General features: G+C 40.6%; 1 protein-coding gene across 1 annotated transcript in view; it reads left to right on the forward strand.

The window, feature by feature from the left end:
- ppiab (peptidylprolyl isomerase Ab (cyclophilin A)) overlaps positions 1-4,440 on the forward strand; it is a 10,150-nt gene extending 5,710 nt beyond the window's left edge. Inside the window, exons 2-5 of the mRNA XM_034191765.1 lie at positions 849-903; positions 1,314-1,402; positions 1,531-1,703; positions 4,305-4,440. Of these exons, the coding sequence (XP_034047656.1) occupies positions 849-903; positions 1,314-1,402; positions 1,531-1,703; positions 4,305-4,440 (453 nt within the window). The remainder of the gene's footprint in view (positions 1-848; positions 904-1,313; positions 1,403-1,530; positions 1,704-4,304) is intronic.
- Positions 4,441-14,245: the final 9,805 nt, after the last annotated feature.

Here is a 14,245-nt window from a genome sequence, read left to right on the forward strand (position 1 = left end):
TCACTTTTAATTTTGTGCAGCCATCATGGAATGAATGAGAATGAATTCGTGCTGCCGTGACAAAAATGAGGCGCTTTTCATCACAATATCACGAACCAGTAGATTAATGTATATTTCATGCTGCTGAATCACGACTTGCCATGAGACCAGGTTGGTATATATCAGATCAAATCAATTTTATTTATATAGCGCCAAATCACAACAACAGTTGCCCCAAGGCGCTTTATATTGTAAGGCAAAAGCCATACAATAATCACAGAAAAACCCCAACGGTCAAAACGACCCCCTGTGAGCAAGCACTTGGCGACAGTGGGAAGGAAAAACTCTCTTTTAACAGGAAGAAACCTCCAGCAGAACCAGGTTCAGGGAGGGGCAGTCTTCTGCTGGGACTGGTTGGGGCTGAGGGAGAGAACCAGGAAAAAGACATGCTGTGGAGGGGAGCAGAGATCGATCACTAATGATTAAATGCAGAGTGGTGCATACAGAGCAAAAAGAGAAAGAAACACTCAGTGCATCATGGGAACCCCCCAGCAGTCTAAGTCTATAGCAGCATAACTAAGGGATGGTTCAGGGTCACCTGATCCAGCCCTAACTATAAGCTTTAGCAAAAAGGAAAGTTTTAAGCCTAATCTTAAAAGTAGAGAGGGTGTCTGTCTCCCTGATCCAAATTGGGAGCTGGTTCCACAGGAGAGGAGCCTGAAAGCTGAAGGCTCTGCCTCCCATTCTACTCTTACAAACCCTAGGAACTACAAGTAAGCCTGCAGTCCCTAAGATAATGATATATATATATATATGTGTGTGTGTGTGTCTTTTGCTGTGTGTTTCATTAGTGTTAATGTGTTTTGCAGCTCCGGGCTGATGTGGTCCCAAAGACTGCAGGAAGCTCAAAAATAAATTGGAATGGTTTTCCAGTTAAATTTACAAGCTGCTTCACAGCTGTTCCACATGTCTCTTCTGGATTTACGTGGCCTCATTGTTGCACAGCCGAGGTCATGTTGCTGTGCAGGATTTACTCTGTAAAACCCCAAAGATTTCCTTGACGTTGGCTCCGGTGCATCCTGGCTTAAATGGCGCCTGCTGCAGGCCGAGGTGTCGCTGATGATGTGACGTGTGACGGAGGAGCGCGGCACGCTGCATGTGACTGTGTCGTACGTGGGTCGGCGCCAGTCGTGATCTGATTTATGGCTGCTGCAGAGAAAATGACCTGTATGCTCCTTTGTGCAGAGTGGAAGAAGCTGGAGTTCTGTTTCTGTTCTAAGAATGTCCGAGTACATGCTGCTGCACACGTTTGTCTTCGTCTCTTTATTTCCTAGAAAACTTTCGAGCTTTGTGCACCAGCGAGAAAGGTTTTGGCTACAAGGGCTCCATGTTTCATTGCATCATTCCTAAATTTATGTGCCAGGTACAGTTCAGGCAAGACATTTGTGCTCTTTCCCTATTTTTTACAACGTCCTATTTAAGTTGATCAGGAATATTTTTTTACTGCTACAGCTGCTTATCAGGGTGGACATGTTTTATTTTAATTTTCAGGGGGGTGATTTCACAAACCACAACGGCACTGGAGGAAAATCCATCTATGGGGAGAAGTTTGCCGATGAGAGCTTTCAGCTGAAGCACACAGGACTGGGCGCGCTGTCCATGGCCAACGCCGGGCCCAACACCAACGGATCGCAGTTCTTCATCTGCACGGCCGCAACCGAGTGGTGAGGCCAACAAACCAGCTGCAGCACAATAACCTGTAAACAGCCACAGCTTTTCATACATCATTATGACATTTTTACAGAGGATTCATATCCTGATGGGCAAGAACTGCTTCAATTTTCAAGGTCATAGGTCAAGGTCAAAGTTAGGAAAAATCATGAAAAACTGGAAAAATCTCCATCCTTTAACACTGAACAAATTTTCAAAAATTCATAACTGTCAAAAAAGATTAAATTATTTTCATAATTTGACAGTGTTATGTAGGATGGTATCCTTTATCACCTGACAAAGTTTGATCTGGATCTGATCCAGATTACAGATTTTGTGGCCATTGAAGTTAACATTGAAAACCCTATTTAATGTACATTTTACATTAAACCAACATCGAGTGAGGCCGAAGGGTTTTAGTCATGCTAATCCTCCCTAGAACCATTTTACTGGCAAAAAAAAGTTTGAAGGACCTAAATGACACAGTGAGATGGTGAGAAACTTCCAGGCATGTGAGAGGCAAATAGAGAAAAATGCTTAAAATGGCGGAGGGTCAAGAGGGCCCAGGTTAGGGAAGCCAAAGGGTTTTAGCCATGCTAATGCTCCCCAGAACGACTGGACTGAAAAAAGTCTGAAGGACTTAAATGACATGATGAGATGGTGACGAGCTTCACTCATTAATGTTGGCGACATAAACATATTAGTTTCTGTTCTTGATTTTCTACTTAGCAATGATATTTTCATGAATACCTTTAATAAACCCACATGTATGTACCATTAAAGCCGACCATAGTCTGTCATTAACAAATCGTGTCAGTCTGTTGAAAGTACCTTTATCTCAAGACATTTCGAACTGTGCGTCACATACAATCAACATCACATATTTACATCAACCTACGTTGATGTTCAGCCCACGGCTTTGCCTTAGTTATATTATTTTAATCAATTGTGCCCCGATCGCTCTCATATTTGAAAGATCTGATCCAAATTGTGGATTTAGTGGATATTAGATTTTAACATTGAAAAGCCATTTTGATCTATATTTTGTATTATATTTAATCTTATGAAAAGTCACTTCAAACAGGACTTTGACCTTGAAATTTTTTTCTAAGGTACAAATTTGTGGAACTGTGAACTAGTGTTGGTGGAGGTTTGCGCTCTGAGTTCGGCACTCTAGTTCCTGTCCCCCCATTTTTCATGAGTTGAAGTAAAAGTTCTGAGTTCTTATATGCACATGAGTGATTTATTTCCCTCAGATGTTTTTTAGCAATGTTTTAGAAGTAGATAATAAGATGGGTAATTGACCCCAATGACCTTGACCTTCACCCAAATGATTGACCTCTGGCTTCTGTATGTATGTTATAAGTCATTCCATTTCCATATCATGATGTACATCATGATATGGTACATCTCCTTTAAATTTAATGACATACTTTATTAAATGAAAAGGCCCATTTCTTATTACATTATAAACTATAGAGTCAAAAGTAAAAAAGTATTCACTCATAAATATTCACTTGACTTTTATTTAGACTCTTTTGACAAATATTTAAAAATTAAACTTGTAAAAAATAATCATTGAGTGTTGAAACATATTGTTTACTGTTCTGTTTTTTTAAACTTGCATTTTAACAGTGGATTTTCTTTACAATTTCATTTTCCATACCATTGAACTGAAAGAGAAAAAATAAATCTCAAAATCAAATCAATTTTATTTATATAGCACCAAATCACAAACAGTTGCCCCAAGGCGCTTTATATTGTAAGGCAAGGCCATACAATAATTACGGAAAAACCCCAACAGTCAAAACGACCCCCTGTGAGCAAGCACTTGGCAACAGTGGGAAGGAAAAACTCCCTTTTAACAGGAAGAAACCTCCAGCAGAACCAGGCTCAGGGAGGGGCAGTCTTCTGCTGGGACTGGTTGGGGCTGAGGGAGAGAACCAGGAAAAAGACATGCTGTGGAGGGGAGCAGAGATCGATCACTAATGATTAAATGCAGAGTGGTGCAATATATATATATATATATATACACACAAATAAGCTGGAATGTAAATGAGTACCCCCCCCCCCCCAATGCAGGCCTCCTAAACAGATGAACTCACATTTCCTGTTTGCTGCAGGGACGAGGCAGGCAGACATGACCCTCATCCCACTGATTGACCTTTGGCAAATTTAACCTCACCCACTTTAAAATATGCAGCTAATTTTGAAAAAAGGTCTTCATTGTGTGAGGTTCTGAGTGGACGTGGCTACATGTGATCTGCAGTCGTGAGACTGGTACTGGTTCAGAACACGGTGTCAAAATGCGGCTGAGTTTACAGGTCGGCTGGACACCATCCTGCGGTCGACGTGCTAACGACATATGCGCCTTCAAAACATATTTGCCCTTTTATTGTGACCAGTCCAAGGCACACGTGTGTCTCGATGTGTCGCAGCTGTCAGGTGATTTTAATACCTTTAGGATCAAAATGTGAGAGAATTGTTTTCTGTCTATAGAAGAAATCTGGTGTCTTCTACACCAGTGCCTGAACACTGGGAATGAAAACAAAAGGTTGGTTGTTTTTTTTTTTAGTGTATCGTTGGGTTTTCAGACGTATTTCTCTCTTCTCTAGGCTGAACGGGAAGCATGTGGTGTTTGGGAATGTGGTGGAAGGCATCGATGTCGTCAAGGAAATGGAGAGCCACGGCACAAAAAGCGGCACTCCGAAAGCCAAAGTCGTCATCGCTGACTGTGGCGAACTCAAATAGTGCATCACAGCTCCAACGCTTCCATCAAATGTGTTCTTTATCTTCATCAGAGCCACTGTTAGTCTAAAACAGGGTCACCAACCCTGTTCCTGAAGGGCTCCTGTCCTGCGTGTTTTCTAACTCTCTCTGTTCCACCTATATCAGGTGTGCTCAGCCAATCAGCAGCTGGAAGACACCACTTTAAAAGAAACAAACAACAAACAGGTGTGTCTTGAGCAGGTTGCTGTGGAAAACATACAAGGGAGGGTCTCCCAGGAACAGGGTTGGTGACCCCTGATCTAAAACCTCCAGACAGCACGAACACATCTTCTCTTTGGCTGTTCATTATTAATGAATATTTTGTACCTTCTGAACTGACCACATTTATGAACAAAATCTGAACTGATCTGACTATGAAGTCTTATTGTGTCCTGGCATGTCTGACTTGACGTCATAAGAACTATAATCACACCGTCCTCCATTAGTTCACTTATAGAATAATGATGGATATCTATATAGTGTTGTCATTTTGTCATTGTTGGTTGTAATTTTCATCTTTTTGCATTATTTTATATCTTTTTGATTCTGTTCACCTTAGTTAGCTCTTGGGGGGGTGTAATGCTGCTGCTCTCTGTGCTTTGAATGAATTGATTTCTGTTAAATAGAAATCATTTGGTTAAAGTTATCTGAAAATGCTCATTTTTTGTGCAGCGTTCAGGTGCAGCAACAAGCTGACAGAGGATTGTGCAGTGAGCTTTCATAATTCAGTATTATGTCATATTAATGATGTGGGGAAATGACTGAAATTGCTGAAAAAAGGTTAGAACATGATTTATTTTTTTGTGGTCATCTGATATTTTTGACCAGTTGGCAGTTGGAAGTGCATCCTGTGAGCATGATTGTAACTTGGAACCTGAATGAAAACCATGTACAACCCTAATTCCAATGAAGTCAAGACTTTGTGTAAAATGTAAATAAACACAGAATACGACTTGAAAATCCTCTTCAACCTATATTCAATTGAATACACCACAAAGACAAGATATTTAATGTTCAAACTGATAAACTTTATTGTTTTTGTGCAAATATTTGCTCATTTTGAAATGGATGCCTGCAACACGTTTCAAAAAAGCTGGGACTATGGCAACAAAAGACTGGGAAAGTTGATGAATACTCAAAGAACACCTGTTTGGAAACAGGTGAGTGTCATGAATGTGTATAAAAGGAGCATCCCCAAAAGGCTCAGCCATTCACAAGCAAAGATGGGGTGAGGATCAGCACTTTGTGAACAACTGAATGAAAAAATAGTCCAACAGTTTAAGAACAATGTTTCAAAATTCAATTGCAAGGAATTTAGGGATTCCATCATCTACAGTCCATAATATAATCAGGAGATTCAGAGAATCTGGAGAACTTTCTACATGTAAGCAGCAAGGCTGAAAACCAACATTGAATGGCCGTGACCTTTGATCCCTCAGGCAACACTGCATTAAAAACTGACATCACTGTGTAAAGGATCTTACTGCGTGGGCTCAGGAACACTTCAGAAAACCATTGTCAGTTAACACAGTTCGCCGCTACATCTACAAGTGCAAGTTAAAACTCTACCATGCAAAGTGAAGCCATACATCAACAACATCCAGAAACACCGCCACCTTCTCTGGGCCCGAGCTCATTTGAAATGGACAGACGCAAAGTGGAAAAGGTGTGAGTCCACATTTCAAATTGTTTTTGGAAATCATGGATGTCGTGTCCTCCAGACAAAAGAGGAAAAAGACCACCCAGATTGTTACCAGCGCAAAGTTCAAAAGCCAGCATCTGTGATGGTATGGGGGTGTGTTAGTGCCCATGGCATGGACAACTTACACATCTGTGATGGCACCATCAATGCTGAAAGGTACATCCAGGTTTTGGAGCAACACATGCTGCCATCCAAGCAACGTCTTTTTCAGGGACGTCCCTGCTTATTTCAGCAAGACAATGCCAAGACACATTCTGCACGTGTTCCAACAGCGTGGCTTCGTAGTAAAAGAGTGCGGGTACTAGACTGGCCTGCCTGCAGTCCAGACCTGTCGCACAGTGAAAATGTGTGGCGCATTATGAAGCACAAAATATGACAACGGAGACCCCGGACTGTTGAACAACTGAAGTCGTACATCAAGCAAGAATGGGAAAGAATTCCACCTACAAAGCTTCAACAATTAGTGTCCTCAGTTCCCAAATGCTTATTGAGTGTTGTTAGAAGGAAAGGTGATGTAACACAGTGGTAAACATACCACTGTCCCAACTTTTTTGAAATATGTTGCAGGCATCCATTTCAAAATGAGCAAATATTTGGACAAAAACAATAAAGTTGATCAGTTTGAACATTAAATATCTTGTCTTTGTGGTGTATTCAATTGAATATAGGTTGAAGAGGATTTGAAAATCATTGGATTCTGTTTTATTTACATTTCACACAACGTCCCAACTTCATTGGAATTGGGGTTGTATTATTAAATATTAATTAATCCATTCTTTGACCACAACTTTGACCATCCGTGGTCCTTTTGACTATTGCCATTGGCTCTTACATGTTGATGTCACTAGCTCTGTTCTTATTCTTGTAACTGACAATTTGTATGAGTATGTCAAATCAAATCAATTTTATTTATATAGCACCAAATCACAACAGTTGCCCCAAGGCGCTTTATATTGTAAGGCAAAGCCATACAATAATTACGGAAAAACCCCAACGGTCAAAACGACCCCCTGTGAGCAAGCACTTGGCGACAGTGGGAAGGAAAAACTCCCTTTTAACAGGAAGAAACCTCCAGCAGAACCAGGCTCAGGGAGGGGCAGTCTTCTGCTGGGACTGGTTGATGATACCCAGCTTTATCTATCCATGAAGCCAGAGGACACACACCAATTAGTTAAACTGCAGGATTGTCTTACAGACATAAAGACATGGATGACCTCTAATTTCCTGCTTTTAAACTCAGATAAAACTGAAGTTATTGTACTTGGCCCCACAAATCTTAGAAACATGGTGTCTAACCAGATCCTTACTCTGGATGGCATTACCCTGACCTCTAGTAATACTGTGAGAAATCTTGGAGTCATTTTTGATCAGGATATGTCATTCAAAGCGCATATTAAACAAATATGTAGGACTGCTTTTTTGCATTTACGCAATATCTCTAAAATCAGAAAGGTCTTGTCTCAGAGTGATGCTGAAAAACTAATTCATGCATTTATTTCCTCTAGGCTGGACTATTGTAATTCATTATTATCAGGTTGTCCTAAAAGTTCCCTAAAAAGCCTTCAGTTAATTCAAAATGCTGCAGCTAGAGTACTGACGGGGACTAGAAGGAGAGAGCATATCTCACCCATATTGGCCTCTCTTCATTGGCTTCCTGTTAATTCTAGAATAGAATTTAAAATTCTTCTTCTTACTTATAAGGTTTTGAATAATCAGGTCCCATCTTATCTTAGGGACCTCATAGTACCATATCACCCCAATAGAGCGCTTCGCTCTCAGACTGCAGGCTTACTTGTAGTTCCTAGGGTTTGTAAGAGTAGAATGGGAGGCAGAGCCTTCAGCTTTCAGGCTCCTCTCCTGTGGAACCAGCTCCCAATTCGGATCAGGGAGCCAGACACCCTCTCTACTTTTAAGATTAGGCTTAAAACTTTCCTTTTTGCTAAAGCTTATAGTTAGGGCTGGATCAGGTGACCCTGAACCATCCCTTAGTTATGCTGCTATAGACTTAGACTGCTGGGGGGTTCCCATGATGCACTGTTTCTTTCTCTTTTTGCTCTGTATGCACCACTCTGCATTTAATCATTAGTGATCGATCTCTGCTCCCCTCCACAGCATGTCTTTTTCCTGGTTCTCTCCCTCAGCCCCAACCAGTCCCAGCAGAAGACTGCCCCTCCCTGAGCCTGGTTCTGCTGGAGGTTTCTTCCTGTTAAAAGGGAGTTTTTCCTTCCCACTGTCGCCAAGTGCTTGCTCACAGGGGGTCGTTTTGACCGTTGGGGTTTTTTCCGTAATTATTGTATGGCTTTGTCTTACAATATAAAGCGCCTTGGGGCAACTGTTTGTTGTGATTTGGCGCTATATAAATAAAATTGATTTGATTTGATTGATATTGTCTGGAATAGCCCCAGATTGTATTTCAGAGCTTCTAGAATTCAAACATTTCTGTGTGTGTGGTGTTTGGGGGTAATTTTGGGTTTCAGCTTTTTTTGTTTTCACCACTTTCATCCCTGAATATGTCAATCGTGAGTCACTTTTGTGCAGATTATAGTCACTAACTGGGATTCCTGTCTTGTTGCGAGAAAGAAACGAGAATTGTCCATAGTGATTCTGTCACAAGGCACAGTGAAGGCTTGATTTTTTTTAAATTTTGTTTTCTTTTTTAATCTTACTAACATAATATCTGAAAGGTTTTATCCATGCGTATGCTCCACCAAAGCATTTACTCAAAAAAAAAAAAAAAGAGTCTGAAGGACCTAAATGACACAGTGAGATGTTGAGCTTCACTCGTCATGTCTGCGACATGTACATATTACATGCATAATGCTCTTATTTTGAAAGGTCAAGAACGGCAAGGTGTCATAAATCGGTTGTAACCGCTGGAAAAAAAAAAAAAAAAACAACTATGCAGCCCCAGTGCGAACTCTGAGGTACTAGAGTAGCGACATGACGAGTCTAAAAATATCAGTCACGTGACTCATGGTGCCATCTTGGGTTCAAAAATAGCGTTCGCTGTTAATGTGTCTGCATGTAAATCCAACTATTTTATTTATTGTTACGGAACCCGGGAGAGGTCACTTAAAGTGATATTTTTTTTTCTGGCCATGATAATTTGTGTGCACATTTTCCTTTAATTGAGCCCTCAAATTAATAAAACGTGCGCACGTTTTCCTTTCGTTCCAAATGAACTTAACTATGACCTAAATTGTCATCCTCACAACGCTTCGCCCTCAGCATCCTTTTTAATGTGCTTAAACTCCAGATGATGCCATGCTGGGCAGCTGGAGTTCTCTGTATGTGTTGTGGGCTGCCTGCTCTGTTTTCCTGCTGCTTTCTCCCTCTTCTCTGCACAGGTGGCGCGCCTCAAGCTGTACACACCTGTTCCACATTTCACCAGCATCTGTATATGAACCCTGGCTCTGCACTCCATCCTCACCAGAAACTCTGCAAACATTCCACCGTAAGCCTGGCAAACTTATATCTTTGTGTCTCGGTGTTTCCACACACCAGCCTGAAGAGCTGAAGCAACCTGACTGCTAACAAGACTCATCTGCAGCCTGTTACGGAGCTCCCACGCTCCACATCAGCCAAGCTCAGTGTTTTGCTCTCCTTTGCTCATATGAACTGCTGCCCACTGAACACTGCCTGGAATAATCATACGAACTGAACTGTGAACTTTTCCTGATAAGAACCACTAGAAGAAGCTGAATTGAACCATTCTGACTAACTGCCTGCATATCTGGACCAGCTGTGATAGTTTGTCTCTGATTGACTGTGAGAACCACTTCTGGAAGTGACTGGCTCAGCACTCACCCTTCTGTGTATCTTCCCCAGCCTCGTCGACAGCTTGCAGGCGGCCACCTGGCTCCGGATCCAACCACTGGGACTGAAGTTGTCTGGACTGTGGATTCCCTGATTCCACCGTTCAGCGGGCCGGTCTCCACTCGGCTAGACAGCCTAATATATTTTGCACATTCTGTACTCTTGTCATATTCCAAGCAATAAATCTGTGTTAACTGCTCATTTCTGCTTCCTGCTTCTGGGTTCATCTTCCACTCACACCCAAACCATAAAATATGTCCTTGTGCACCCAAACCATGATGATATACCCTGACAAGATCCATTGTATCACACTGTCTCCTGGTTTGTTGACTAATGGCCAACATTTATGTGTCAAGACAATACTGAGTGTACGCAATATAATCGTGCGCACAATATAATAAAACGTGCACACATTCTCTCCACATGCAAAACATTTTGCAATGACACTTCAAGGTCTCCGTAGGTTGTGGTGCATTTAGATGCACAAATAGACACAACAAGGGCTTCAAGATGTACAGATTCCCTTCAGATCCGAACAGAAGAAACATTTGGGAAAAAGTCAGCCATGTGGGATAAATGGAAAATGGACTGCATTTATTTTTCCATCTGCATCAGACAAAGTGCTTTACAATAATGCCTCACATTCACCCTGATGTCAGGGTGCTGCCATACAAGGCGTGCACTACACACCGGGAGTAATACCTTGCCCAAGGGCCCTTAGTGATTTTCCAGTCAGGCTGGGATTTGAACCGAGGATCTTCTGGTCTCAAGCCCAACGCTCAACCACTAGACCATCACCTCCCTAAATGGGATGGAAGTGACTTCATCATCAAAGCTTTGAGAGGTAAATTTATTGTTCAGTCCCATGTCCAGTAAAACTCACCTAAACCGTCGTCATATAAACCAGATATTCAGTCACTGAAAAAAAATGTCCCAAAGTTTCTGTATGTTTTCCATGTAATAAACACTGTATATAACGGATTTTGTACAGCTAGATTTTTCACTCACATTGGATAAAATGTCCCATCCGACCACAATGTATTTCCATTAAACCCCTCACATGTGGGACCGGAGTCATTTCAGTGATTCAAAGTCTGAATGTTTATTTTTTTCAAACCGTGTTCAGACTCGGACCTGCAGCCTGATGTGCACCTGGTAAATCAGACACAGCAAAAGGCTGCAATTTGACACTTTGCTGCTTTCAATCCTTCGTCTCTCATCATATTTTAATAGTTGTCTCGTTTGATCACAATGTATTTCCATGACAACCCCAAGCAGTCTGGACGTGCACAGTAACAGAGGTACAAATTAAAGTTCAGCTCTGACACTCACCCATTTGTGGAAAGTGGGAACCAGAGTCATTTCTGTTTTTAAAAGTCCAACAATTTAGTTTTTTCAAACTGTGTTTCTGGACTGGGACCTGAAGCCTGACATGCACCTGTTAAATCAGACACAAAATACTGTGTATTTTAATCCTTTGTCTCCCATCATACTTTATAGCGTGCACGCTTGATAATGGGACAGACCTGACTCTGTGCGGAAACCCTACGTGCCAGCCTGGGGTTTTGCAGTCACAGGATGCGGGACTTCTCTGTGTTCCCAGGGTGAAGATGAAGTCAGTCTTCCTGTGACTGTGAGGCAGTCGGAGTCTGTGGACATTTTTAAGTCAAGACTTAAAACCTATTTTTATTCTTTCTTATGAATAGCTTTTATTTTTTTATTTTTTTTTGTTTTATTCTTTTACTTTTTCATTTTTTATTAGTATTCGGTGTGAGGCACCTTGAGCTGGCTTTTGTTGTGATTGGCAATTAAGTTGATTAATAAATTGAAATCAGAAAAGTCCACATCACATTTACAGGACGAAGTCAGTAAAGATGAAAATGTTCATTCTTACCTTTGATTTGGAGGTGATGATTGTAGAAACAAAACTTGAGGGTCAAATTAATCAGAATAAATCCAGAGATGGAGAACTTTAAACTGTCACACCACGTCATTGTATGACACGTAGTTACAGATCTGCAGCTGCATAATATCAGGCTTTAAAATAATGCATAAATCATCATAAATTGTAAATTTGACAGCTTAACTATTATATTATTTTGATAGCACCTGTACCTGGACGTGGTGCTGTATGTGGTTTAAATGAGTTTTTAAAACTTGAAAACATTAAAGGTCATTCTGTAGTTCAGCGCGGTTGGAACCAAAATGGCGCTGTGTTCTGAGTTGACGCCGCTCTCTCAGATCAAGGCGCTCTACGAGGTACTAGGGTGCCTTCTAGGAGCTTGGAGCTCGTTTTTTTCCCCAACGTTTTGAGTGCAATCAATACAATTATTAGCACAATGTTTACAATTGCCAGTTTGCTCATATTTGTGTATTACTTGTTGACCAGTATTTTAAAATGTGATCAGTAATATCCAGAGTTTTGTAAACAACACAGGTGTTCGTCATGTTCAATCCCAGCAGTGATAGTTTTATATCAAGTGAAAGCGGAGGCCCAATAACAGGTTACACCATCACACTGTACCACTGTAGAAGATGTCAATACGACAACAGACTACATCAACAACTGACCACGCTCTACCTGACAACTTCAACGCCTTTCAGCTACCACCATCATATGTACTTCATGTGACATCACTGTGGCTGCTGTACAAAGGATAGAGAGTCCTCTGACGAAGGGCAGTGGACTCTCCATGTTGATCCAGAACCACTATATGAAAAGTGACATTTATTTCAGAAGCTCTGGTTTTGTTTTTGGGGCCCATTTGGGAATCGGGGTCCATTACACATCCTTCAGAGTTGTATCAACCGTATGTAAAGGAAGTCAAAGTTGAATTAATTTCTTTGATACAATAAGCAGGCTAGAAACTATTTCTTATATCTCTGTTTGCTGTCACCGTGTGTGCATTCGTCAATAAACCCAGAAACCAGAGGTATTATTTATTTAAGTACAGAACTTAGAAAAAACAAAAGGTATCAATGCTCAGTGTATGATAAAACCATAGCAATAAAAATCAACTTAAAGTACAGATTAAGGCATCACATCCTTGTGCCAGTCTCTTTCCATTAAACAAGAGTGACAATAATAATAAAACATAATAGTAATTCAAGTTTTCCTATAAAAAGGTTTTCATAATAAAATGAATATATTAATCAAGACTAACCACCAATTACAGCACAGTGAAACCACAAGCACAGAACAACAGGCACAACATAGTGAAATTAAAGATCAGACCGTGGAGAAAAATGTCTCCTGGAAGTGCATTTAACCAAAAAAGCTCTTTAAAAAAAAAAAAGGCAAATTCAGCCGTCAACACAATGCAGCACTGTGATTCATACACGGGTTGTACAAGGATTCGTTTTTTTAAACACCAAATAATCAGATAGGACATGGGCTATGACTATAAGCTGACAGCAGACCTCCATGATTCCAAATATTATACAACATGTACCAGGTTCAAATATCCAGGACCTTCTGAATACATCTCAGAGACATGTCAAGGCAGACGTATGAAACGGTATACAAGTGTCACAATAAATAAACCCACAAATAAGTAAAACCGATGCCAGCAGTGAAGTCTTAATTTAATATGGAAATATCAAAACTACAACTAAACCGTAAACCGGGGGGGGGGGGGGGGGGGGGGGGTTTGTAATCATACCTATGACAAAAATTAAGAACTTTATTACAATATGAATCTTTGAGGAAAAACATTTGTTTTTAATAAACAATACAACTTATGAAGAAAAAGTTAGAACATTACAAGGAGATGTCCTCATAAAAGAAAAGGCAAAAATTTACAAGAACAAAATTATGGGAAAATATAGCTATACAGAAAATAAATTTATTCTTTTATGAGGAATCCTTTTGTTTATGGGGGGGAATCAAAGTCATAACAACAATACTCAAAATATATGGCTTTCAATATTAAATGTGCACGACACTTTCAAAAGAGTGGGCTGGAATGAAAAAACAACAACAACAAACAAACAGGTTTTTTTGGTATGTAAACATCTGAAATAACTCCACACACACTGATAGTTACATACTGTGACACTGACACACAAAATTCTCCTTTCAGAGTTTCTAGGCTGCGTATCACATTCCTTATAACTTGTTGACGCATCAACAAGTTGTCCTTATTCTAAATATGGGACACATTTTCTACCATCATGGAGTCCAGACTGTTTGCTTGCTTTCTATAATCACAATTCCACTTTTGATAGTTTTCACGGGCTGAGCCAGGCACAATTGCTCACTTTTTCCAG

This window comes from Thalassophryne amazonica, chromosome 17, assembly GCF_902500255.1.
Source record: "Thalassophryne amazonica chromosome 17, fThaAma1.1, whole genome shotgun sequence".
Classification (NCBI taxonomy): Eukaryota; Metazoa; Chordata; class Actinopteri; order Batrachoidiformes; family Batrachoididae; genus Thalassophryne; species Thalassophryne amazonica.